The sequence below is a fragment of the Hemitrygon akajei genome, unplaced genomic scaffold, assembly GCF_048418815.1.
Source record: "Hemitrygon akajei unplaced genomic scaffold, sHemAka1.3 Scf000123, whole genome shotgun sequence".
Taxonomy (NCBI): Eukaryota; Metazoa; Chordata; class Chondrichthyes; order Myliobatiformes; family Dasyatidae; genus Hemitrygon; species Hemitrygon akajei.
This window is the reverse complement of record NW_027332009.1, coordinates 26,750-49,878: the sequence shown is the minus strand read 5'-3', so window position 1 is coordinate 49,878 and position 23,129 is coordinate 26,750. Positions and strand designations below refer to the sequence as shown.

Genomic DNA, 23,129 nt, shown 5'->3' with positions numbered 1-23,129 from the left:
CTCACTTCTCTGTCTCCCCAGGCCCCGGAGTGAATACTTGCCTACAGCTTCTCTCTATCACCTCCTCACTCTCCCTGTCCAGACGAGGGTCATCGAGCTGCATCTCCAGTTCCCTAATGCGGTCTCTTAAGGAGCTGCATCTCGACGCACCTGGTGCAGATGTGGCCGTCCGGGTGGCTGGAAGTCTCCAGGACCTCCCACAGCAGACACCGAGCACAGAAAACCGTCCTCACACACATACTCTCTGTCTGGATTCTATTCAAGTAACCTACCTCGCCTCGACCCTTTATCACCGAACCCCCGTTGAGCCAAAGCCGTCCTACACTGTCTCCGTCTACTCCGACGCCCGCTATAAAGCTGTCTTTTTTAAAAAAAAACTCTTCTCGCTGTTGCCGCTGGCTGACGTCCACGCGCTTGCGCAGGTCTGCCCCGTTCAAACCGCTGAAGAAATAACGGAGCAGTTCCAACCCCTCAAGTTCTTAATTTTCCTGATTCTCCTCTAGTGAAGATCTGCCGGAGTTATTCAAGAACTTGCAGGTCTCCATAGTTAATTAAATCACTATTTTTGTTTAACCTTTCAGAGTCTCTGTGTGAACCTGTGTTAGGGTGCAGAGATACAGCGTGACAATGATGGATTAAGACATTTATTTATTAGAAGTGATTGCAAGTTACTGAAACATTGATCTTAGCTCTTGTGGAGCAATGTCCTCTTCTGTCGCAGTCAGCGTTTCAGTCGGATCCTCCGCTGTGAAATGAAAGCAATGGATCCGAATTATACAGGATGGTCCATGCCAACCATTTCCCGTGGCCAGCAATCACCAACCGAGGTTTGTTTCCCGCCGCTCTCTGAAAGGAGCTTGTGGGTTCTCTCCATGACCATGCTGGTTTCCTCTGTGTGCTCGGTTTCCTCCCACAGACCACAGGCTTTTCGATACGGACGGGGTTTAAAGATTAAGGATGATCTGTGCCACAAGAGTTAGTAAGTAATGGACAAGTTACGTTAGCGCTAGAAGAGTGTTGACACTTGCCGCCTGGCCCCAGCACGAACCTCCCTGACACCAGCGACACGTTTCACTCTATGCCTGACGGAATTGTGACGAAGACTATCTTTAATCTTTAAAGCCCCTTCTATTGAAAGGCCTTTTGATGTTGTTAATGTCCCTGTCTCCGGTACGTCCACCAGCAGCTCATTCCATTCCGTATTCTCACCACCATCTGGGCGAAAATGATCTCCCTCCAGTCCCCTTTTAAATCTCTCCCCTTCTCTCAGGAAACCAGTGCTCCCTTTGGAAGATCCGTTCCCTGGGGTAAACACTGCAAGTGTCCACCTCATCTATGGCCCCAGAATTTGATATGCACCGGCAATGTTCCCTCTCTGTCCTCTGCTCTCCAAGAAGTAAAGTCCAACGCTACCTATCACCTTGATGTAACTATGGCCCTCGATAGCTAGCAGCATCTTTCACAATCTCCTGCACTCTTGCCAGCTCCGTAAGTTGGGGGAAATATCTAATGTGATGGGACACACTTTAAGGTGTTTGGAGGAAAATACAGGCAGGAATGTCAGAGATAGGATTTTAACACAGAGATTGGTGGGTGCGTGGAACTTCCTGTCAGGTTTGGTGATAGAGGCAGATACGTTAGGAGACCCATCAGTCACCAGCCATCTGTCCTTCACCCTTCGGGTCCCAAAGACTAATCTTAGCTTGATACCATGGATTAATCTTAGAGTAAAGTCTGTTTCGGTGCTGTACTTTTCCATGTTCAAGCATCATAGCACAGTACAGGCCCTTCGGCCCACTGTGTTATGACAACATTTTAAGTTCAATTCAATCCTTCCCCCACATAGACCTTCAATTTTCTTTCATCCATGTGTCCATCTCTGATATTCCCCCGTATATTTTCCTCTAGCTACCGAGAAACTATGCCCTCTGGAATCGGCCATTTCTGTTTCTGAAAACAGTCTCTGGCCATACACTTGATCTCTGCATCTTAATCATCTTGTATAGCTCTATCAAATCACCTCTCCTTCTGCTTTGCTCCAAAGAGAAAAGGTCGCTCAGCTTATCTTCATTAGACACGTTCTCTAATCCAGACAGCATCCTGGCGAATCTCCTCTGCACATCTCAAACTTGCACATCCTTCCTATAACTGAGGCGACCAGAACTAAACAAGATAGTCCAAGTGTGGTGTAAATAGGGTTTTATGGAGCTGCAATATTACCTCGTGACTCCTGAACTCAACCCGACTAATGGAGGCCAACACGCTGTGCGCGTTCGTAAGCAACCTGTAAACTTCCCTGACGACTTTGAGGGATCTGTGGACGTAGACCCCAAGATCTCTCTCTTCTTCTTCACTGCGAAGAATCCTGCCATTCAACCTGCGTTGAGTTGCTTTGTTAAATCGCCTTTTCATGTTACAGTTTTGTGGGTCTATGGGGAGAACTGATACCGCTGGCTTAAGTCTAGCGTTTGGCCTGTCGGTGCGTAACTGTGTGCGGGAGGGGAGACTGTTTTCTACCTTTATCGGATTTACACAGCGGGTCATCATCTCCTTTGACTGCCGCTATCCTCCTAAACCTTGTCGACCGTAACTCTGCCTAGATTGCACCAGGATCATAGTCCTCCAGACCCCTCCGACCTGGATATACTCATCCAGACATAACTGTTGAAATCAAAATCGTATCCACCACTTCTGCCGGCAGATCGTCCCACACGCTCATCACCCTCTGAGTGAAGAAGTTCCCCGTCATGATCCCCTTAAACATTTCACTTTGACCCTTCATCATTTCCCTCATTATTCTGTATACCTCGATCGAATCCCACCAGAATCTTCCATGTTCTTGGGAATAAAGTACTACTCTATTTCACATTTCCCTAAATTCCAGTACCTCAAGGCCCAACAACATTGTAGACCGAAGAGCTTTCACTGTGCTGTAACGTTATTTATAATAGACAATAGACAATACGTGCAGGAGTAGGCCATTCGGATTTTCGAGCCAGCAACGCCATTCAATGTGATCATGGCTGATCATCCACAATCAGTACCCCGTTCCTGCCTTCTCCCCATATCCCTTGACTCCGCTATCTGAAAGAACTTTATCTAACTCTTTCTTGAAAGCATCCAGAGAATTGGTCTCCATTGCTTTCTGAGGCAGAGCATTCCACAGATCCACAACTCTCTGGGTGGAAAAGTTTTTACTGAACTCCTAACAACCCAACAACCTTCTAACAACCTTGTAAAGTGTTTCTGCACTCTTTTATTCTTGCCTGTTGGTAGTTGACCAGAATTTCAAATGAGACCTCATGAACTTTTTCTACAACTTCAACATAACGTCCCATCTCCGGTACTTAATACTTCATGTTTTGAAGATCAATGTGTCAAAAGCTTTCTATACGAGTTATAGACCTGTATTCCCAGATACCCTTTGTTGTAATGCACCCCTCAGTAAACGGTGGAAGGACCTCATACATGACCAACCCCCTTAGCATGCTGACCCTGGATAGGAACATGCCCACAGAAGCAGGCCGCATCCAGTCCTGAATAATAGTGTCAGGGAGGTAGGAGGGAAGCGCGGGCAGCGGTAGGCAGGAGTGTGGGGCTGGTGGTAAGCTGTAAACTCGCCATATCGCCCTCGCGCAGGGAGGGTCTCCGCGTGATCTCACCTAGTGCGGGCCAGTGGTATCCAGCGATGGCGGCCTCATCTGACGGAGATAAAATGGGATGGATTCAATAGTCATATGAGCTGGAGGAAGGGAGGGGAGATAAAGGGGGTAAGATGGAAGGGAGGAGACGCCACTCTGCAGGAGCATGGGGTGTCTGCAGGAGACGTGGGGGGAAGGTGTGGCAGTAGGGCCGAGTAGGGGGTAGGAGGCAATGGAGATGCAAGGACGTGATTGAGCAGAACAGGGTGAGAAGAAGCTGACAGAGCGTGAGTGCAGGGAGGTCATAGGTGTGGACGGAGGATGGCGTTGGGCCCAGGGCCGGGTGGGATGGGCGTGCAGAGCGAGTGGGGGGACCGAGGGGCGACAGATTGGGAGATTCAGGGGAGCTGGGAGCAGAGGGGTGGACGGAGAGTGGGAGCGGGTCAGGTGGACAGGAGTTGGATGGGAGGATGTGATGAAGTGAGCGACTGGATGGAGTGGCAGTGGGAAGTCGAGAATATGTGGAACAGAATACGGAGGGTTTGAGGTAGAGGTGAGGATGTGAGTACAGAGGAGTGAATATGTGGATGGGTTGGGCAGAGGGAGTGTGTTGAGGGATATGTAGGGGTTAAGGAGAGTGATTGGAGGGAGAGGTGCCGAGCGTTCTGAAGGTGCAAGGAGTGACATTGAGTGGGATTACAGAGAGAGCGCTGGGGTGGAAACCGCTGGGCAGGGAACAGGGAGAAGGTGTGTCCGGTGGCAGGGTGGCACTGAGTGGTTCGGATGGACAAAGGGAGAGGCCAGGTGCCTACCCGTCTCGTAGTAGTCGTAGACGGTCACGTAGGCGTCCTGAAGGTTCTCCACCACGAAGTCCCGGTGAAGAGGAACAAGCAGTTCGATAGGCAGGAGCTTGTCCATCTGTAGGGCGAGCAGTGGGTTGGGGATTCAATACGAGATCTCCTCCGCATATCCCCTGCTCCGCAACGTCCCAGACTCGCCACCCCTCCCCCAACCGTCAAGACCAAGCTGAGACAGATGGGACGGGGTCCTCGCCACTCACCTCGGGAATGTACATCAACAGGTGCCCGCCCTGCGTCTCTGACCTGCTCACACCGGGATGGCTCGGCTTCTGTAGCAGAGGGAGAGTTGTTTATAAAGATCAAACATCGTTTTTGTTTTCTTTAATTCTGCCCGAGGCGGTCCCAAGCCCGGAGGTGAACATCAGAACATAAGAAGTAGGAGCAGAAACAGGTTATTTGACCCGCCGAGCCTGCTCTGCCATTCAATACCATCATGGCTGAGCTGGACATGGACTCATCTCCTAGAACTACCTCTTTCCCCCCATAACTCTTAATATCCAAACTTGTGTATAATAATGAAGTGATGTAACCTCCACTGCTTATTGGGCAGAGAATTCCACAGATTCACACCCTCTGGGAAAAGCATTTCCTCCTCATCTCCGTCCAAAATCTACACCCCTGAATCTTAAGGCCAATCCCTGCCCATAGTCTAACACCCTCATCCCTGGAATCAACCTGGTGAATCTCCTCTGCACCACCTCCAAAGGCATTATGTCCTTCCTCAAGTAAGGTGACCAGAAATACACTCAGTACTCGAGATACGGCCTCAACAGTAGCCTGTACAGTTACAGCATAAGCTCCCTGCTCAATCCCTCTACCAATGAAGCGCAACGTTACATTTGCAATCTTGATGCCCGCTGCACCTGCAACCCAACCTTCTGTGATTCATGTACAAGCACACCCAAGTCTCTCTGCACAGCAGCATGCTGCATTTTCCATTTAAATGATAATCTGATCATCCATTTTCTTTACAAAGTGGATGACCTCGCATTTACCAACAGTGTACTCCATCTCTCAGACCCCTGCCCACTCAATTAACCGATTTATTTCTCTTTACCGACTCTCCGTATATTCTGCACAATTTGCTTTTCCACTCAGTTTAGTGTCATCAGCGAACTACTCTCGGTCGCCTCTTCCGGATTGCTAATGTATATCGTAAAGGAACAGGGTTCGTCACGGGCTGACAGCCCCATCCGATAAAATACGAGAGCTATGGAAACGCCCACAGAAGCTCCGAAGTTCTCAACCTTGTGAGAGGAAGAATTTATCAACAAGGTGGATTACTTCTCGGGACATGCTAAAGAGTGGCCCAGGATAGCGGACTCTAGCGAGCTACTGTCGTCGGTAGTGATGGGCTGAACTAATTATCTAAAGGTGAATGTGACTTGGTCCCATGTACGTCAAAACATACCCTGAAATGAGTCATTTTCTGTCAACGCAGTCCGACGGTGTGCTGGGGGTAGCCCGCAGTGTTACTAGGCACCTTTGGAGTGTGGGAGGGCACCGGGGCTCCCGGGGAAACCCACATAGCCTCGGGCAGAGGGGATACACTGCATCAGATGGTGGAAATAGAAGCGCCATCGCCAACACTGCAGTAACATTACGTCAGCCGTTACGTCGCCGTGGCGTCCTTGGCGACCCGGGATTGGAGATACCACAGGGAGATGTCAGATGCGGGAAATCGGAAGAAACACGCAAGATACCGTTGCGACTCAGCAGGTCAGAGACGGTCGCTGTTTCGAAGTAAGACCCCAGCACCAGGGACAGCTCAGTGATGGTGATGGGAGGTCTTATAAACAAATCCCTGACGGACAGAACGCGGGCGGCCAGTTGTTCATACGGTGTTGGTGGGACTGGAGTGGGGAGAGGTCACTACCCACCCTCCCGGATCCACAGTTAGGTTCAGGAGCACCTGGGGCAAACCCTCTGTTCACCTGAGCAGAGTACCCGGAAAGCATCTTCACATCCACGATGACCATGTTGGAGACGTTACGAGACCCGACGTACCTAAGGAGAGACGGGCAGAAAGCAGCCGCTGTTAGAGAGCAAATCATAGAGGGTTATGTTCGAGAATCACACACAGTAAAAAGAGCCAGGAGCAGGGGAATCGGAAACATAGACACGGTGGGGATCTAGTGAAATCACTCCCTTGGAACACGGGCAGGATCTGGGGAATCACATCCAGGGACACACGGCCGGAGTCTAGTAAAATCACACCCAGGGACACACGGCCGAATCCAGTAAAATCACTCCCAGGGACACACAGTCGGGATCTAGTGAAATCACTCCCTGGGACACACGGGCAGGACCTGGGAAATCACTCCAAGGAACACCACGTCAGATTCTGGTGAAATCACTCCCAGGGAACACAGATAGAGTCTGGGGAATCATTCACAGGTACACACGGTTGAGATTGAGTGAAATCACTCATTTGGAACACGGCAGGTTCCGGGGATTCACTCCCAGCGACACTTGGTCGGATTTTCGTGAAATCACTCCCAGCGACATCCGCAGAAGGTCCGGGGCATCACACCCAGGGACACACGCTCGAGATATAGTGAAATCACTCCCAAGGAACACGGACAGGATCTGAAGGAACACTCCCAGGGACACACACACATAGTTTGGGGAATAACTCCTAGGGACGAACGGTGGATTCTATTCAAATCATTCGCAGGGAACATGGATGGCGTCTTCTGAATTGCTCCGGGCCCAATGGTTGGTTTCGAGTGAAATCACTCCCAGGAAACATTGACCCTCTCTCACACTGGTCCCACGTTGCGCCACGAATGGGAGCCCCACCGACCCCACCTTCCTCCCCACTCCCACTTTGGACGTATCTCGCACTCACATCACATTGATTTTGATGAAGCCTCCGTCGGGATCGTCACCCATTCTCCTCATATCGGCCGAGAGCTGGAAGGCGGAGTCGCGATGCTTGGGAAGGGTATTGTACCGCAGTGTAGTCTGAGGGGTTGGAGGGAGTGAGGGGTAACAGTTACCGCAGGGTGCAGACGGCAGCTGCTCTCCCTTCCCCGTCTGACGCTCAACTCCCTCTGTCCCATCCCTCCGCCAATCCTCCCACCTCCCTCTCGCAGCCTGTTTCCCGGCCCCCTTCGCCCGTCACACTGGTGCGTTGTCCTCCGGTAATCATCGCTCCTCCCTTGTCCCCTGCTCCTCGTCCTTCTTCCACTCCACTCCCTCTGTTCATCACTCTCTCCTCCACCATTCCAATCCCAACTCTATCACTCTCACTCTGTCTCCTTCCTTCCTCTCCTGGCCCTTCTCCTCCGCCTTGCACTCCACTCCAACCCTCGCCAACCCTCTACTCCAGCCCTTCGTCACCCTATCTCTACCCCTGCCTCCCTCCCTCTGAGCTTCCTCACCATTCCCTCCATGTCTCCTCCCTCCCCAGGTTCCTTCCTCTGCCCCCACCTTCGCTTTCTTCCCTCCATCCCCCCTCCTTCCGTGTTGCATTTTTCATCATCTCTCTATGCGCTCTGTCCTTCTCCCCCTCTGTTCTGATCTACTGTCCCTCTCTCCGTGTTCCCTCCCACGCCTCTGCCCCTCTATCCTCTTCCTCTTTCCCTCCCTTGGTCCCTCCATCCGCCCCCACCTTCCCGCTCTTCCATCCATCCTTCCGTCCCTCACTGTTCCCTCACTCACCCCATCTCTCTATCTCCTCCATCCCTCTCACCTCTCTTTCAGGCTTCACGTCCCCTCGACCTGTTCCTTCCCTCGTCCCTATCCTATCCCCTCCTGTCTCTCTCTGTTCCCACATTCCCACTCCTCCCACCGTCCTCCCTCCCTCTCCTCTCTGCCTTGCATCCCCTCCCTCCACCTGTGTCCCCTCCGTCATCCTGATCTGTCTATCCCCGCCCTTACTTCTCCCTCCTTTGGTCCCTATCTCTATCCTTTCCTTCCCATCACCCTCCTTGTCCCTTCACTCACCCCAATCTCTCTATACACTTCTTCCCTCCCTTCATCAGCTGCATTATGTTTTTACCCCTACATCCCTCTTTCTGACCTGTCCCGCTGTCATCTCCTCTCCCCCCGTCCGTCTCACCATTCCCTTCCCTCCCTCTGCCTCTCCCTCACCCTTGATTCTCCCTCCGCTTCCTCCCTCCGTCTCTCCCACCTCCATCCTGCTCTCCTCCCCCTCGCTCTGTCCCCTCCCTCACCTACTTCTCTCTATCACCTTCCTCCGTCTCTGTCCTGGCCCTTCCCACTTTATCTTCTCTCCCTTGCCCCCTTCTTCTGTATCCCTCACCTCAATCTCCCTGTCCACTCCCTTTCTCACCTCTGCCCTGCCCTCCATTTTCTCTCTCTGCGTCCCCTCTCTAATACCCATTTCTGTATACACTTCCTCCCTCCCTTCCACACTCCTCCCTTTCCAGACCTCTTGCCATTCCTTCGTCTTTTCCTCTCTCCTCTCTTTGCCACCGCCCTCCATCACCCTTGTTCCTCACACCATCCTGCCACTCCCCCTCAACCTCGCTCTGTCCCCTCTCTTCGCTCTGCCTATCCTTCCCCTTTGCATGCACTCCATCACCTCCTCCGTTGCTCTCCTAGCCCTTCAGGCCATTTCTCCACCCTCCCTTGTCTTTTGGTACTCCTGGTTCTCTCCATTCTAAACTCACTACCGTTGACTCAATCCCTCTATACTGCATTTTACCCCGCCACTCTCCGCTGCTCCCTCCTCCTCACTCGTCCCACTGCGACCTTCATACCGCTCACCCCCACCTTCTCCTCCTATTACAGCAGTCATCACCAGCTGCCTCTCAGTGAGGCCAGAGGACAGAAGGTGCCCTCCGCTCGATAGGAACGGGTCCTCCTCCTCACGACGTCACCAACCAATCCCTCTGACCCTTAACTCCTCAGATCTGTTGCAGAGGGAGCACGGGCGTGGGGAAGGAGCAGAGATCAGGGAAAGAGAGAGGAGGCAACTGGGGTGACGGAAAGGTTAAACCTTCATTAAAGTATTGAAGACAGGAAATGGGATGTTATGTTGAAGTTGTGTAAGGTGTTGGCGAGGCCTCTTTGTGTGTGGTAGACCAGGAGGTGTTTATGGTGTTGAGGCAAATCAGTGTGGATAAATCCTCAGAGCGTGACAAGGCGTGACAAGGTAAAAAGTTTAGTGGGGAACATGAGTGGGATCTTCCTCGCAAGAGGGTGGTGAGAACGTGGAATGAGCTGCCAACGCAAGTGGTGCATGCGGGCTCGATTGCAAATTTGGATAGGACGGATAAGGAGACATAACGTCCCGGTACAGGTAGGTGGCAGTAGTCAGCTTAAATGGTTTGGCACGGACTAGCTGGGCACCATGGCCTGTGTTTTGTTCTGTGACTTTATATGACCCTAGAAGAAAGAGGGAAAAGGACAGGGAAGGAGTGGGAAGAGAGAGAGTTGGGCTGAGGAAGGTAGGGTGATAGGGAGGAAGGAAGAAAGGGACAGTTGATTAGACAGAGAGAGGAGGGAAGGATCGGTTGGGCGGTAGGGGAAGGTTTGGGACAGAGGGAGGAAGAATGAGAGGGAAAGGGAATGCGCCAGTGTGGGAGGAACGAAACAAGCAGGGAGTTGTACTGAGTTGGTCAAACGAATGAAAGCAGAGGCTGGAGGGAGGGAGGGACCATGAAAGAGTTGGGATGGAGGGAAGGGAGGGTGGAGAAACAAGAAAGAAGGAAGGTGGACTTGGGATTGAGCATAGGGGGTTCAGATGGAGGAACGGGACCTGCGGAGACGAGAGTGTGCAAGGGGCAACTCGCCTGTAGCAACAGACAGCTGGTCCCGCTGACGTGGGCAGTGTAGTCACCGGGAACATCCTGCAGCTTCTCGCTCTGAAGCACCAGCTGGTTTGAGGCGTCCAGGCGGATTTCCCTGTGGAACTTGTTCTTTCCGGTCAAGGTCACCAGCCCCTGAGGGTCCGGCACGTGGGTCAGACTCCCGTAGAGTGAGAGAGCATGAAGAGCGACCACCGTGTCCTGTGGGTGGGGGCGCAGAGAAAGAAGACAGTAACATACGGAGGAAAGGCAACGCTGCTACCCCACCCGACTCAACATCGACCTGAAAATCTGGACCTGAAATTCAAAGTCCAGAGAATCGAATAGCCCTTGAATGCCGATGAAAAATAGAGGAACAAAGCCCGGGAAAACCTCGCAGGGACATGGGCTGGGAAACACAACTCCCCTTCCAAGGGAACGTCTCCAATGATTTTCCGCCAAACCTTCCGTGTTAACTCCAGAGTTCCATCTCCTTGGTCACCATTTCCATCGCCCAAGCCACACCCGGGATTTTACATCCCCTATCTCAGCAAACCCTCTCCTTCTCCCTCTGCCGTCTCTCTCACTCCAACCCTCACCCCTCCCCTCCAGCTCCCATCGCCTCTCGCTCCCCAATGCCCACCCACTCATCCATCCCGTTCACAGACCCACCTGGGTAGAGGCGAAGCCCCCGTACGCATTCCTCTGCCGGACCAGCCAGCTGACAATGGTGGTGGCCCTCTGCAGGTCTGCAGGTCTCACCGAGGGCTGGGACAGGAGGGCGAGGAGGACGTAGGCCGTCATTTCCACCTCAGCCGAGGGCGCTCTCGTCCAGTACCAACTGAACTCCTCATCCTCCTCCTCCGCCTCTGGGACCCTCGTCCAGTGCCTCATTCCATCTGTGCAGGGGAAAGGTGAATGGTCACGGGGAGGGTTCTAATGTCATGAGGGTCCGAGAATTCAGAAGAGGGAGGAGGATTACAGAAGTCCCAGAGTCGAGGGGGCACCAAGGTCACAGGTGCTAAGGAACAATGCGATGGTTACCGCGGTCCAAGGGGAGGGATAGGTAGGAACAGAGAGGGGTAAGGAAAGGAGGGTTTGGAGAATGGTTGTCGAAGAGGAGGGAGGAGGGTTAACTGTTGTGGCACAGTGATGTAGAATAGGGAGGAGGAGGGTTGGTAAAGGAGGAGGATTGAGGAGGTGCAAGAAGAGGGAGGTGTTGAAGTTTGAGGGTGCAGTAGGGAGGAAGAGGAAGGTTGAGACAATGGAGGATTGGGGAGAGAAGTGGAGGGAGGGAGGCAAAGGGTGGGTGAAAGGGAGCAGAGTTGAAGGTGGGTAACTGGGAGAAGAGGAAAACCGAGGTTGTGGAGTTGGATTGGTGAGGGCAAAGAGGAGAAGAGTACTGAGGGTTGAAGGTGAAGCAGGGACGGAAGAGGAGGGCTGCGGCAATGTAGAGTTGGTAGGCTTAAGAGGAGAGAAGAGAGATGAGGGTTCAGTGTTAAGTAAGCAGGGAAGAGGAGGGTCAGAGCAATGGAGGATTGGGGAGGAGGGAAAAGGTTTGAGGGTGGGTGAAAGGAAGGAGGGGTTGAGGGTTAATGAAGGGGAAGAGAGAAGACGGTCGAGGTTGTGGGGTTGGATTGGTGACGGTAAACAGATTAGTGTGCTCAGAGGTGAGGGGAAAGTAGGGAGAGAAGAGGACGGTTGGGGAGGGTTAAGTTGAGGGGTACGTCTGTAGCAATGGAGGAGGATTAGAGGGGCTTAAGAGGTGCGAAGAGAGTTGATTGTTGGGGAGGTTGGTGATTTGATGGGGAGGGGTTCTCCCGCACCCTTTTTGACAGCTATCCCCTCCAGCTTGTCGAGGAGCCAGTCCCGGGAGATGTTGTCCCCGGCCAGGGTGAAGGTGTAGGCGAGAAGAGCCAGCGTGTACGTGCTGTTCACTGTCTCCATCTGCTTCCTCAGGCAACGGAGAGAAGGCTCCAGCACTCCCGTCTAGACGGAGAGATAGTCAGACACTCCAAGAAAATGTGTCCTACTACTTATAACCATGTAACAATTACAGCACGGACACAGACCATCTCGGCCCTTCCAATCCGTGCCAAACATTTACTCTCACCTATTCCCACCGACCTGGACTCAGTCCACAACCTTCCATTCTTGTCCTGTCCATATACCTATCCAATTTTTTTTTTTTAATGACAATATCGAACCAGCCTCTAACACTTCTACTGGAAGCTCGTTCCACACAGCTACCACTCTCTGAGTAAAGAAGATCCCCTTCGTGTTGCCCCTAAACTTTTGCCACTTAACTGTCTCTGGCACTGAGGTTGGACCTTCGACTAGGAAGGGGAAGAGGGAAGAGAAGAGACCGGTAGTGATCGGGGATTCTATAGTCAGGGGGGCAGATAGGAGATTTTGTGGGGAAGTTCGGGAGTCTCGGATGGTATGTTGCCTCCCTGGTGCCGGGGTCCGGGACATCTCAGATCGGGTGCAGGTTATTCTTGAGAGAGAGGTCAAGAACCCAGATGTTGTGGTCCATGTAGGGACCAACGACATGGGTAGGATGAGTGAGGGGGTCCTGCGTAGTGAGTTCAGGGAGTTAGGTGCGAAGCTGAAGGGCAGGACCTCCAGGGTAACAATCTCAGGATTGCTACGTGTGCCATGTGCGAGTGAGGCAAGGAACAGAAGGATTATACAGATTAATACGTGGCTGAGAGGATGGTGCAGGAGGGAGGGCTTCAGGTTTTTAGATAATTGGGCTTTTTTCCAGGGAAGGTGGGACTGTTTACTCCTGAACTGGACCGGTACTAACATTCTTGCAGGAAAGTTTGCTAGAGCTTCTCGGTGGGTTTAAACTAAATTTGCAGGGGGCAGGAATCCAGAATGTGAGGGAGGATAGTGAGATGAAGAATAAAGGACAGGTGGGGACAACACGGCTCCGGAATATTAAGTGTGTAGTAGAGAAAGGTGAGGCGGAAAAAGTGATAAGGAGGACACATGTACAGAGGGATGGTCTGATGGAACATGGAATTAAATGTGCAGAAAGAATAAGTAAATTTAGGAAGGACAACAAAATTCAAGGGGCGTATAGCCCGATGGGAGTTCGGGGAGCTGGGTTAAGCACAATAGGCAGCGATTTAAACAGAGAGAGGAGAAATGGGATAAAAATTCTATATCTGAATGCACGGAAGTGTCAGAAATAAGGCGGATGAGCTTGAAGCTCAGGTGCGAATGGGTAACTTTGATGTTGTTGGGATAACGGAGACATGGCTGCAGAGAGATCAGACCTGGGAAATGAATGTACAAGAGTATACGTGCTATCGTAGGGACAGAAATGTGGGCAGAGGGGGAGGGGTGGCCCTGTTGGTGAGGAATGAGATTCAGTCCTTTGCAAGGGGGACATAGGATCAGGAGAAGTAGAGTCTGTGTGGATAGAACTGAGGAACAGTAAGGGCAAAATGACCCTAATGGGTGTTGTCTACAGGCCCCCAAACAGTAGCATGGATATTGGATGAAATTTGACTAGGGAGTTAATATTGGCATGTGGCAAAGGTAATGTCGCAGTAGTAATGGGGGATTTCAACATGCAGGTGAACTGGGAGAATCAGGTTGGTGCTGGACCCCAGGATAGGGAGTTTGTAGAGTGCCTACAGGATACATTTTTGGAACAGCTTGTATGAGAGTCGACCAGGGACAAGTCTATACTGGATTTAGTGTTGTGTAATGAACAGGATTTGATAAGCGATCTTGATGTAAAGGAGCCATTAGGAGGTAGTGACCATACTATGATAAGTTTTTATCTGCAATTTGAGAAGGATAAGGGCAGATCGGAGGTGTCAGTGTTGCAGTTGAACAAAGGAGTCTATGGAGCCATGAGGGAGGATCTGGCCAAAGTTAAATGGACGGATATCCTAGCAGAAAAGACAGTGGAACAGCAATGGCAGGTACTCTTGGGAATAATGTGCAAGGTGCAAAATCAGTTCATCCCCCGGAGAAGGAAGGATTCAAAGGGGGGAAAGGGGCCACAGTGGTTGACAAAGTAGGTCAGAGATTGCATAGCATTAAAAGAAAGGAAGTATGACAGAGCTAAGGTGAGTGGGAGGACAGATGATTGGGAAGTTTTTAAGGAACAACAGAACTTAACTAAAAAGACAATACGGGGAGAAAAAAACGAGGTACGAACGCAAGCTAACCAGGAATATAAAGGAGGATAGCAAAAGCTTTTTTAGGTATTTGAAGAGAAAGAAGACAGTTAAGAACAATGTTGGGCCCTTGAAGAATGAATTGGGTGAAATTGTTATGGGAAACAGAGAAATGGCAGAAGAATTTAATAAGTACTTTAGATCTGTCTTCACTAGAGAAGACACAAGCAATCTCCCAGATGTATGGATGGGCCAAGGACATAGGGTAACTGAGGAAATGAAACAGATTGACATTAGGATGGAAACGGTGATGAGTGGACTGATGGGACTGAAGACTAACAAATCCCCAGGTCCAGATGGTCTGCATCCTAGGGTACTAAAGGAAGTGGCTCTGGAAATTGCGGATGCATTGGTAATCATTTTCCAATGTTCCATAGATTCAGGATCAGTTCCTGAGGATTGGAGAACGGCTAATGTTATCCCAACTTTTTAAGAAAGGAGGGAGGGAGAAAACAGAGAACTATCGTCCTGTCAGCCTAACATCAGTAGTGGAGAAGATGCTACAGTCCATTATTAAAGATTAAATAGTGGCATATCTTGATAGCAGTGATAGAATTGGGCCGAGCCAGCATGGATTTACCAAGGACAAATCATGCTTGACTAATGGAGATTTTCGAGGATGTAACCAGGAAGTTAGACAAGGGAGATCCAGTGGATGTAGTGTACCTCGATTTTCAGAAGGCATTTGATAGGGTCCCACATAGGAGATTGGTGGGTAAAATCAGAGCTCATTGCATTGGGGGAAAGACATTGACATGGATAGAAAACTGGTTGGCAGATAGAAAGCAAAGGGTAGCGGTGAATGGGTGTTTCTCGGAATGGCAGGTGATGACTAGTGGTGTGCCACAGGGCTCGGTATTGGGACCACACCTGTTTACGATTTACGTCAACGATTTAGATGAAGGCATTGAAAATAACATCAGCAAATTTGCTGATGATACTAAGCTGGGTGGCAGTGTGACATGTGATGAGGATGTTAGGAGAATTCAGGGTGACTGGGATAGGCTGGGTGAGTGGGCAGATACTTGTCAGATGACGTTTAATGTGAATAAGTGTGAGGTTATCCACTTTGGAAGTAAGAACAGGAAGGCAGATTATTATCTGAACGGTGTAAAGTTAGGTAAGGGAGAAATACAAAGAGATCTAGAAGTCCTTGTTCATCAGTCACTGAAGGTGAATGAGCAAGTGCAGCAGGCAGTGAAGAAGGCTAATGGAATGTTGGCCATTATTACAAATGGAATTGAGTACAAGAGCAAGGAAATCCTTCTGCATTCGTATAGGGCCCTGGTGAGACCACACCTGGAGTATTGTGTACAGTTTTGGTCTCCATGGTTAAGGAGGGACATCCTGGCTGTAGAGGAAGTGCAGCGTAGATTCACAAGATTAATTCCTGGGATGTACGGTCTGTCTTACGCAGAGAGGTTAGAGAGACTGGGCTTGTACACACTGGAATTAAGGGTATTGAGAGGGGATCCGATTGCAACATATAAGATTATTAAGGGATTGGACAAGATAGAGGCAGGAAATATGTTCCAGATGCTGGGAGAGTCCAGTACCAGAGGGCATGGTTTAAGAATATGGGGTAGGACATTTAGGACAGAGTTAAGGAAAAACTTTTTCTCCCAGAGAGTTGTTGGGGTGTGGAATGCACTGCTTCAGAAGGCAGTGGAGGCCAATTCTCTGGATGCTTTCAAGAAGGAGCTAGATAGGTATCTTATGGATATGGGAATCAAGGGATACGGGGACAAGGTAGGAGACGGGTATTTGATAGTAGATGATCAGAAATGATCTCAGAATGGCGGTGCAGGCTCGAAGGGCCGAATGTTCTACTTCTGCACCTATTGTCTATTGTCTATTAACTCTCAACTCATGTCCTCTTGTTTGATCGCCCCTACTCTCAATGGGAAAAAGCCTATCCACGTCAACTCTATCTATCACCCTCACAATATTAAATACCTCTATCAAGTCCCCCCTCAACCTTCTATGCTCCAACGAATAAAGACCTAACTTGTTCGATCTTTCTTTGTCACTTAGGCGCTGAACACCCAGGTAACATTCTCGGAAATCTCCTCTGTACTCTCTCGATGTTGTTGACATCTTTCCTATAATTCGGTGACCAGAACTGTACACAGTATTCCAAATTTGGCCTCACCAATGCCTTGTACAATTTTAACGTGGCATCCCAACTCCAATACTCAATGCTCTGATTTATAAAGGCCAGCATACCAAAAGCTTTCTTCACCACCCTATCTATATAAGATTACACCTTCAGGGATCTATGCACCATTATTCCTAGATCACTCTGTTCTACTGCATTCTTCAATGCCCTACCATTTACCATGTATTTCCTATTTGGATTGGTCCTACCAAAATGTAGAACCTCACACTTATCAGCATTAAACTAATTTGCTATCTTTCAGCCCACTCTTCTAACTGGCCTAAATCTCTCTGTATGCTTTGAAAACCTACTTCATTATCCACAACGCCACCTATCTTAGTATCATCGCATACTTACAAAACCAATTTACCAGCCCATCATCCAGATCATTAATGTATACGACAAACAACATTGGACCCAGTACAGTTCCCTGAGGCACACCACTAGTCACCGGCCTCCAACCTGACAAACAATTATCCACCACTACTCTCTGGCATCTCCCATCCAGCCACTGTTGAATCCATTTTACTACTTCAATATTAATTCCTAACGATTGAACCTTCCTGACTAGCCTTCCGTGTGGAACCTTGTCAAAGGCCTTACTGAAGTCCATATAGACAACATCCATTTCTTTACCCTCGTCAACCTTCCTAGTAACGTCATAAAAAAATTCAATTTGTCAAACATGACATTCCACGCACACATCCATATTGACTGTTCCTAATCAGACTCTGTCTATCCAGATAATTATATATATCATCTCCGAGAATACTTTCCATTAATTTACCCACCACCGACGTCAAACTTACAGGCCGATAATTGCTTCCTCCCCGACAAAGCCCCCTCATTCCGACTGTCACTCAAACCACAGGTAGCTCTCTCTCTCGATATATACTCTGTTCGTCATCCCGTTCACTGGGGGTTGGTGTTAGACCATTTGTAGTGCGTGTTAGACCGTTTGTGGCCGGTGATGGACTATTAATGGTGTGTGATAGCCATTTGATAGACAGTGAGTTACCATTAGTTGTGAGTGATAGACAATTGGTGGCGGTTGATAGACCATTGGTGTAGGGTGAATGTCCATTGGTGATGCGTGATAGTCAAATGGGGCTGGGTGATGCACAACTGGGACGGGGTGATGTTCCATTGCTTGAGGTTGATAGACCAATGGTTGTGGGTGATGGTCTATTGCTGGTGGATGAGAGACCATAGCGGGTGGGTGATAGACGTTTGGTAATGAATGCTAGATCATTGGTGGTGGGTGATAGAGCACTGGTGGTGGGAGATGGGTCATTGGTGGTGGATGATATGCCATAGCTGGTGGCTGATGGGTGATAGATCACAAGTGATGAGTGATAGGCATTTGGCGGTGGGTGATGAGCAATTTGTGTTGTGTGATAGCCAATTGATGGGGATTGATTGACCATTGGTGATGAGTGATAGACCACTAGTGCTGGGCCATAGACCACTGGTGTTGGGTCATAGACCATTAGAGGTCTGAGATAGAACGTTGTGGGTGATCATCAATTGATGGGGAGGGATTGAAAATTGTTGGTGAGGAATAGATCACTGATGGTGGGCGACAGGCCACTGGTAGTGGGTGATAGACCATTGGAGAGTGATAGAACATTGGCTGTTGAGTGATGGACCAATGGTGGTGTGTAATAGACCAGTAGCGATGGGTGATGGACCTTTGGTGGTGGATGATAGGCCATTGGTGGAGAGTGATAGACCTTTGGCTGGTGAGTGTTGGACCAATGGTGGTGTGTCATAGACCAATGGCGATGGGTGATAGACCATTGGTGGTGGGTGACGCATAATAGGTAGTGAGTGATAGAGCATTACTCGTGAGTGATAGTAAATTGTTGGGTAATGATTGACCATTGGTGGTGGCTGGCAGACTACTGGTGGCGATAGACCATTTGTGGTGGGTTATGGACGATTGGTGGTGGGTGATATCCAGTTGGTGGGAAGTAATAGACTACTGGTGGCGATAGACCATTCGTGGTGAGTGATGGACCGCTGGTGGTGGGTGAGAGACCATTGGTGGTGGTGATGGATCATTGGTGGTGGTGATGGATCATTGGTGGTGGCTGATACACCATTGGAGGCTGGTGATAGACCATTGGTGGTAGGTAATAGAACACTGTTCGTGAGTGATGGGTTATTGGTGGTGGGTGACAGATCATTGGTAGTGGGTGATATACAATTGATTGTTAGTGATAGACTGCTGGGGTGGATGATAGACCAGTTTTGGGAGTTTATTTAAACCACCAATGGTTTATCACTCACCACCCATAATCTATCTTCCATCACCAATCGTCCATTAGCCACCATCGATGGTCTATCACCCTCCACCAATTGTCCTGCACTCACTCCCAAGTGCCCTCATTCTTTCCCGATATCCATAACTCCCAGTAGTCCTATTGCTCCCCCCGATGCCTTTCCAAACTCACTGCACCCACTTTCCTGTCCTTCCCACCGTCTTCCGCCACTCCTGCTTTGACTCACCCGGAAACTTGAAGGCAGGGTCTCCTCCCTCTCGACTTTGGGCAGCGTAGTTCCTTCTGCAAACACGGAACACAGGGGAAAATTAAAGATGGGTGTAGTCAGCAGGTTGGTCAGCACAGGTGGATTCGGCCTCAACCCAGGCCCAGGCCACGTCAGGATGGGGCGGCAGGCCCTGGTATTGGGCAAGGACGGTAGGTCATCCACAGGGCCTATGGTAGGTAGTATGTCGGAGGCCACAGAGAGTGGGGCAGGTGCGCCCTGGGAGAGTAAGTACGGACAGGCTCAAGGCCACAGACAATGGAGAGGAGGGAAGTACATCCCCAGGCTTGGGTCTGTGTGTTTGGGACAGGCACAGTCCGTGTGGTGCGGATTATTGGAGAGAAGCTGACGACATGAGGTAAGAAAGCTACACCCGGCAAGGGATCTCGTCACTCACCTGCCTCGTTGCTTGAAGACTCACTCTCCAACTGTTCCTGATTCTTCTTGTAAATCTCATCGGCCTAGATGGAGACCGAGAAGATATGGCAATTGAGAGGTCACACCAGCTCCTGCCTCCTCCCCACTCTTGTTCAGACATTTTCTCTCTCTTTGGCTAACTCAGGTTTCTCCACCACTTTCCCCGCTACCCTTTCACCTCTCCCATTTCCACTCTCTCACTCTTCTGCCTCTACTTCTCCACCCTCTTTCTCTCCGATCTCTACCTTTTCCAACTCCAGCTCCTTCTCCCTGTCTCTCATTTTCCCTCTCCCTCTTCCAACCATACTATCTCCACCTCCATCTCTCGCTCTCTGCCCTCCTTCTCCCCTCTTCCCTCTCCGATCCCTCTCATCGTCTACCCTCCCTCCCTTCTTCTTCTGTCGCTAGCCTCTCCCTCTCCCCTCCCTCCCTCCTCCCTTGTCCTCTCCCTTCCTCTCCCTAAGCCCTCTCCATCCCTCTTACTCTCCTCCTTCATACCCCATCCTTCCCCTCGTCCACTCTCTTTCACTCTCTCCCTCTCCATCTCCAACCATCCCTCTCCCATTTCCCCACTCCCTCCCCTCTTACTCCACCTCTCCTCCCTCACCTTACTCCGCTTTCTCTCCCCCCATTTCCCCTACGCTCCCCCTTCAAGTCCCACGATTTTTGAACATTACATATCCGCCATCCCTCCTTGTCTCACTCGCACAACCTCATTCCATTTCTTCTCCTAGTGCACCTCCCCTTCCCTCCGCCTGACCCAGCCCCTTCCTCATGTGTTTACCCCTCCGTCCTACCCCCGCGTTACTGACCATACTGGCCCTCAGCATTTGTAACTCGAGGAGAGCAGCGGTGACGTAGGCCGAAAGAGAGATTGAATCATCGACGCCGCCCTGGGGGGAGAGAGGAGATTCCGATTTGTTAAATCTTCCCCTCCCAAGGCATTCCCCCTCAACCCCAGAGAGTTCCATCCTCTTCCCCCCCCCCCACGGCGTTTCCTTCTCGACCCCTCCCACAGCGCTCCCTCCTCAGAAACTTATACAGTGTAAAAGCTTTCGAGAAGGTGCCGAGGAGATTTACCAGGAAGCTGTCCGGATTACAGAGAGGGCAGATGAGATTTACGAGAATGCTGCCAGGATGAGAGAGGGTGCAGAGAAGATTTACCAGAGGATATGAGCGGGACTGCGGCGGGAGCCATTTTATTTTTTTCTTAAGAGCGGCGGGAGCCATTTTATTTTTTTCTTAAGAGCGGCGGGACTGCGTAGGCGTGTGACGTCGGGCAGTGAAGCGCGGAAGTTTTAAAAAAGACACAGCCTTATACAGCGGACAGCTTCGTTTGCGGGCAGCGGAGTGAACCGTGAACACAGTAAAGGCTTAACGGCTTTTTCTCAACGGGTGAGGTAAGATAGGTTTAAGTTTCAGTTTTTCCTGTTATTTGAGGAAAGGGGGAAGGTATGAGTCTGAGGCAGCTTGTTGGTCTCGGTGTCGGATGTGGGAGTTCCTGGAGTCTTCCAGCCTCCCGGAAGTCCACATCTGCGCCAGGTGCACCGAGCTGCAGCTCCTAAGGGACCGTGTTAGGGAACTGGAGATGCAGCTCGATGACCTTCGTCTGGTCAGGGAGAGTGATGAGGTGATAGAGAGGAGTTACAGGCAGGTGGTCACACCGGCGCCACGGGGGACAGGCAGGTGGGTCACGGTTAGGAGGGGGAAGGGGACGAGTCAGGTACTAGAGAGTATCCCAGTGGCTGTACCCCTTGACAATAAGTACTCCTGTTTGAGTACTGTTGGGGGGAACAGCCTACCTGGGGGAAGCAACAGTGGCCGTGCCTCCGGCACAGAGTCCGGCCCTGTAGCTCAGAAGGTTAGGGATAGGAAGAGGAAGGCAGTAGTAATAGGGGACTCGATAGTTAGGGGGTTAAATAGGCGATTCTGTGGACGCAGTCAGGAGACCCAGATGGTAGTTTCCCTTTCTGGTGCCAGGGTCCAGGAAGTTTCTGATCGCGTCCAAGATATCCTGAAGTGGGAGGGTAAGGAGCAAGAGGACGTGGTACATATAGGTACCAATGACATAGGTAGGAAAAAGTAAGATGTCCTGAAAGGAAAATATAGGGAGTTAAGAAGGCAGTTGAGAAGAAGGACTGCAAAGGTAGTAATCTCGGGATTACTGCCTGTGCCACGCGACAGTGACAGTAAGAATGGAATGAGGTGGGGGATAAATGCGTGGCTGAGGGATTGGAGCAGGGTGCAGGGATTCAAGTTTCTGGATCATTGGGATCTCTTTTAGGACAGTTGTGACCTGTACAAAAAGGATGGGTTACTCTTGCATCCTAGGGGGACCAATATCCTGGCGGGGAGATTTGCTAAGGCTACTGGGGAGACTTTAAACTAGAATGGTTGGGGGTGGGAATCAATTTGAAGAGACTAGGGGAGAGGAGATTAGTTCACAAATGGAGAAAGCTTGGAGACAGTGTGTGAGGGAGGATAGGCAGGTGATAGAGAAGGGGAGCACTCAGACCGAAGATGTGGGGTAGAAAGAAGGAGAAGATAATAAAGTTGTTTGCACCGTTAGGGATAAACAGAGAGGAAGAGGTGGAGTTTCTTAAATGCATTTATTTTAATGCTCGGAGCATTGTAAGAAAGGAAGATGAGAGAGCATCGATTTATACCTTGAAATATGATGCTGTAGCTATTAATGAAACATGGTTGCAGGAAGGGTGTGATTGGCAACTAAATATTCCTGGATTTCGTTGCTTCAGGTGTGATAGAATCGGAAGGAGAAGAGGGGGAGGTGTTGCATTGCTTGTCCGAGAAAGTATTACAGCGGTGCTTTGGCAGGATAGATTAGAGGGCTCGTCTAGGGAGACTAGTTTGGTGGATTTGAGGAATGGGAAAGGTGTAGTAACACTTATAGGAGTGTATTGTAGACCATCTAAAGGGGAGCAAGAATTGGAGGAGCAAATTTGTCAGGAGATACCAGATATTTGTAGTAAGCACAAGGTTGTGATTGTGGGAGATTTTACTTTTCCACAAATAGACTGGGAAGCCCATACTGTAAAAGGGATGGATGGTTTGAAGTTTGTAAAATGTGTGGTGGATCGTTTTTTGCAGCAATACATAGAGGTACCGACTAGAGAAGGGGCAGTGTTGGATCTCCTGTTAGGGAATGAGATAGGTCAACTGACAGAGGTATGTGTTGGGGAGCACTTCTGGTCCAGTGATCACAATGTCATTAGTTTCAATATAATTATGGAGAAGGATAGGACTGGACCCAGGGTTGATATTTTTGTTTGGAGAAAGGCTAACATTGAGGAGATCCGAAAGGAGTTAGAAGGAATGGATTGGGACAATTTGTTTTATGGAAAGGATGAAATAGAGAAATGGAGGTCATTTAAAGTTGAAATTTCGAGGGTACAGAATCTTTATGTTCCTGTAAGGTTGAAAGAAAAGGTTAAAAGAGCTTTTTTTTTAAGGGATATTGGAAACGGTTCGAGAAAAGAGAGATATCTACATTATATATAGGCAGCATGGAGTAAATGAGGTGCTCG

At 50.0% G+C, this 23,129-nt stretch overlaps 1 protein-coding gene across 2 annotated transcripts in view; it reads right to left on the bottom strand.

Moving 5' to 3' along the window:
- Positions 1-631: 631 nt before the first annotated feature.
- LOC140723661 (alpha-2-macroglobulin-P-like) overlaps positions 632-23,129 on the bottom strand; it is a 47,573-nt gene continuing 25,075 nt past the window's right edge. The window contains exons 9-20 of one of the 2 annotated variants that reach the window (XM_073038228.1): positions 20,397-20,477; positions 19,565-19,628; positions 19,129-19,184; positions 12,087-12,249; positions 10,933-11,159; positions 10,267-10,482; positions 7,353-7,468; positions 6,436-6,508; positions 4,702-4,770; positions 4,454-4,559; positions 3,663-3,701; positions 632-745 (exon numbers count right to left, since the gene is read on the bottom strand). In XM_073038228.1, coding sequence (XP_072894329.1) covers positions 669-745; positions 3,663-3,701; positions 4,454-4,559; positions 4,702-4,770; positions 6,436-6,508; positions 7,353-7,468; positions 10,267-10,482; positions 10,933-11,159; positions 12,087-12,249; positions 19,129-19,184; positions 19,565-19,628; positions 20,397-20,477 — 1,287 coding nt within the window. In that variant the 3' untranslated portion in view covers positions 632-668. Of the gene's footprint in view, positions 746-808; positions 963-3,662; positions 3,702-4,453; positions 4,560-4,701; positions 4,771-6,435; positions 6,509-7,352; positions 7,469-10,266; positions 10,483-10,932; positions 11,160-12,086; positions 12,250-19,128; positions 19,185-19,564; positions 19,629-20,396; positions 20,478-23,129 lie in introns of those variants that run through there. The other variant, XM_073038230.1, reaches the window with a different exon arrangement.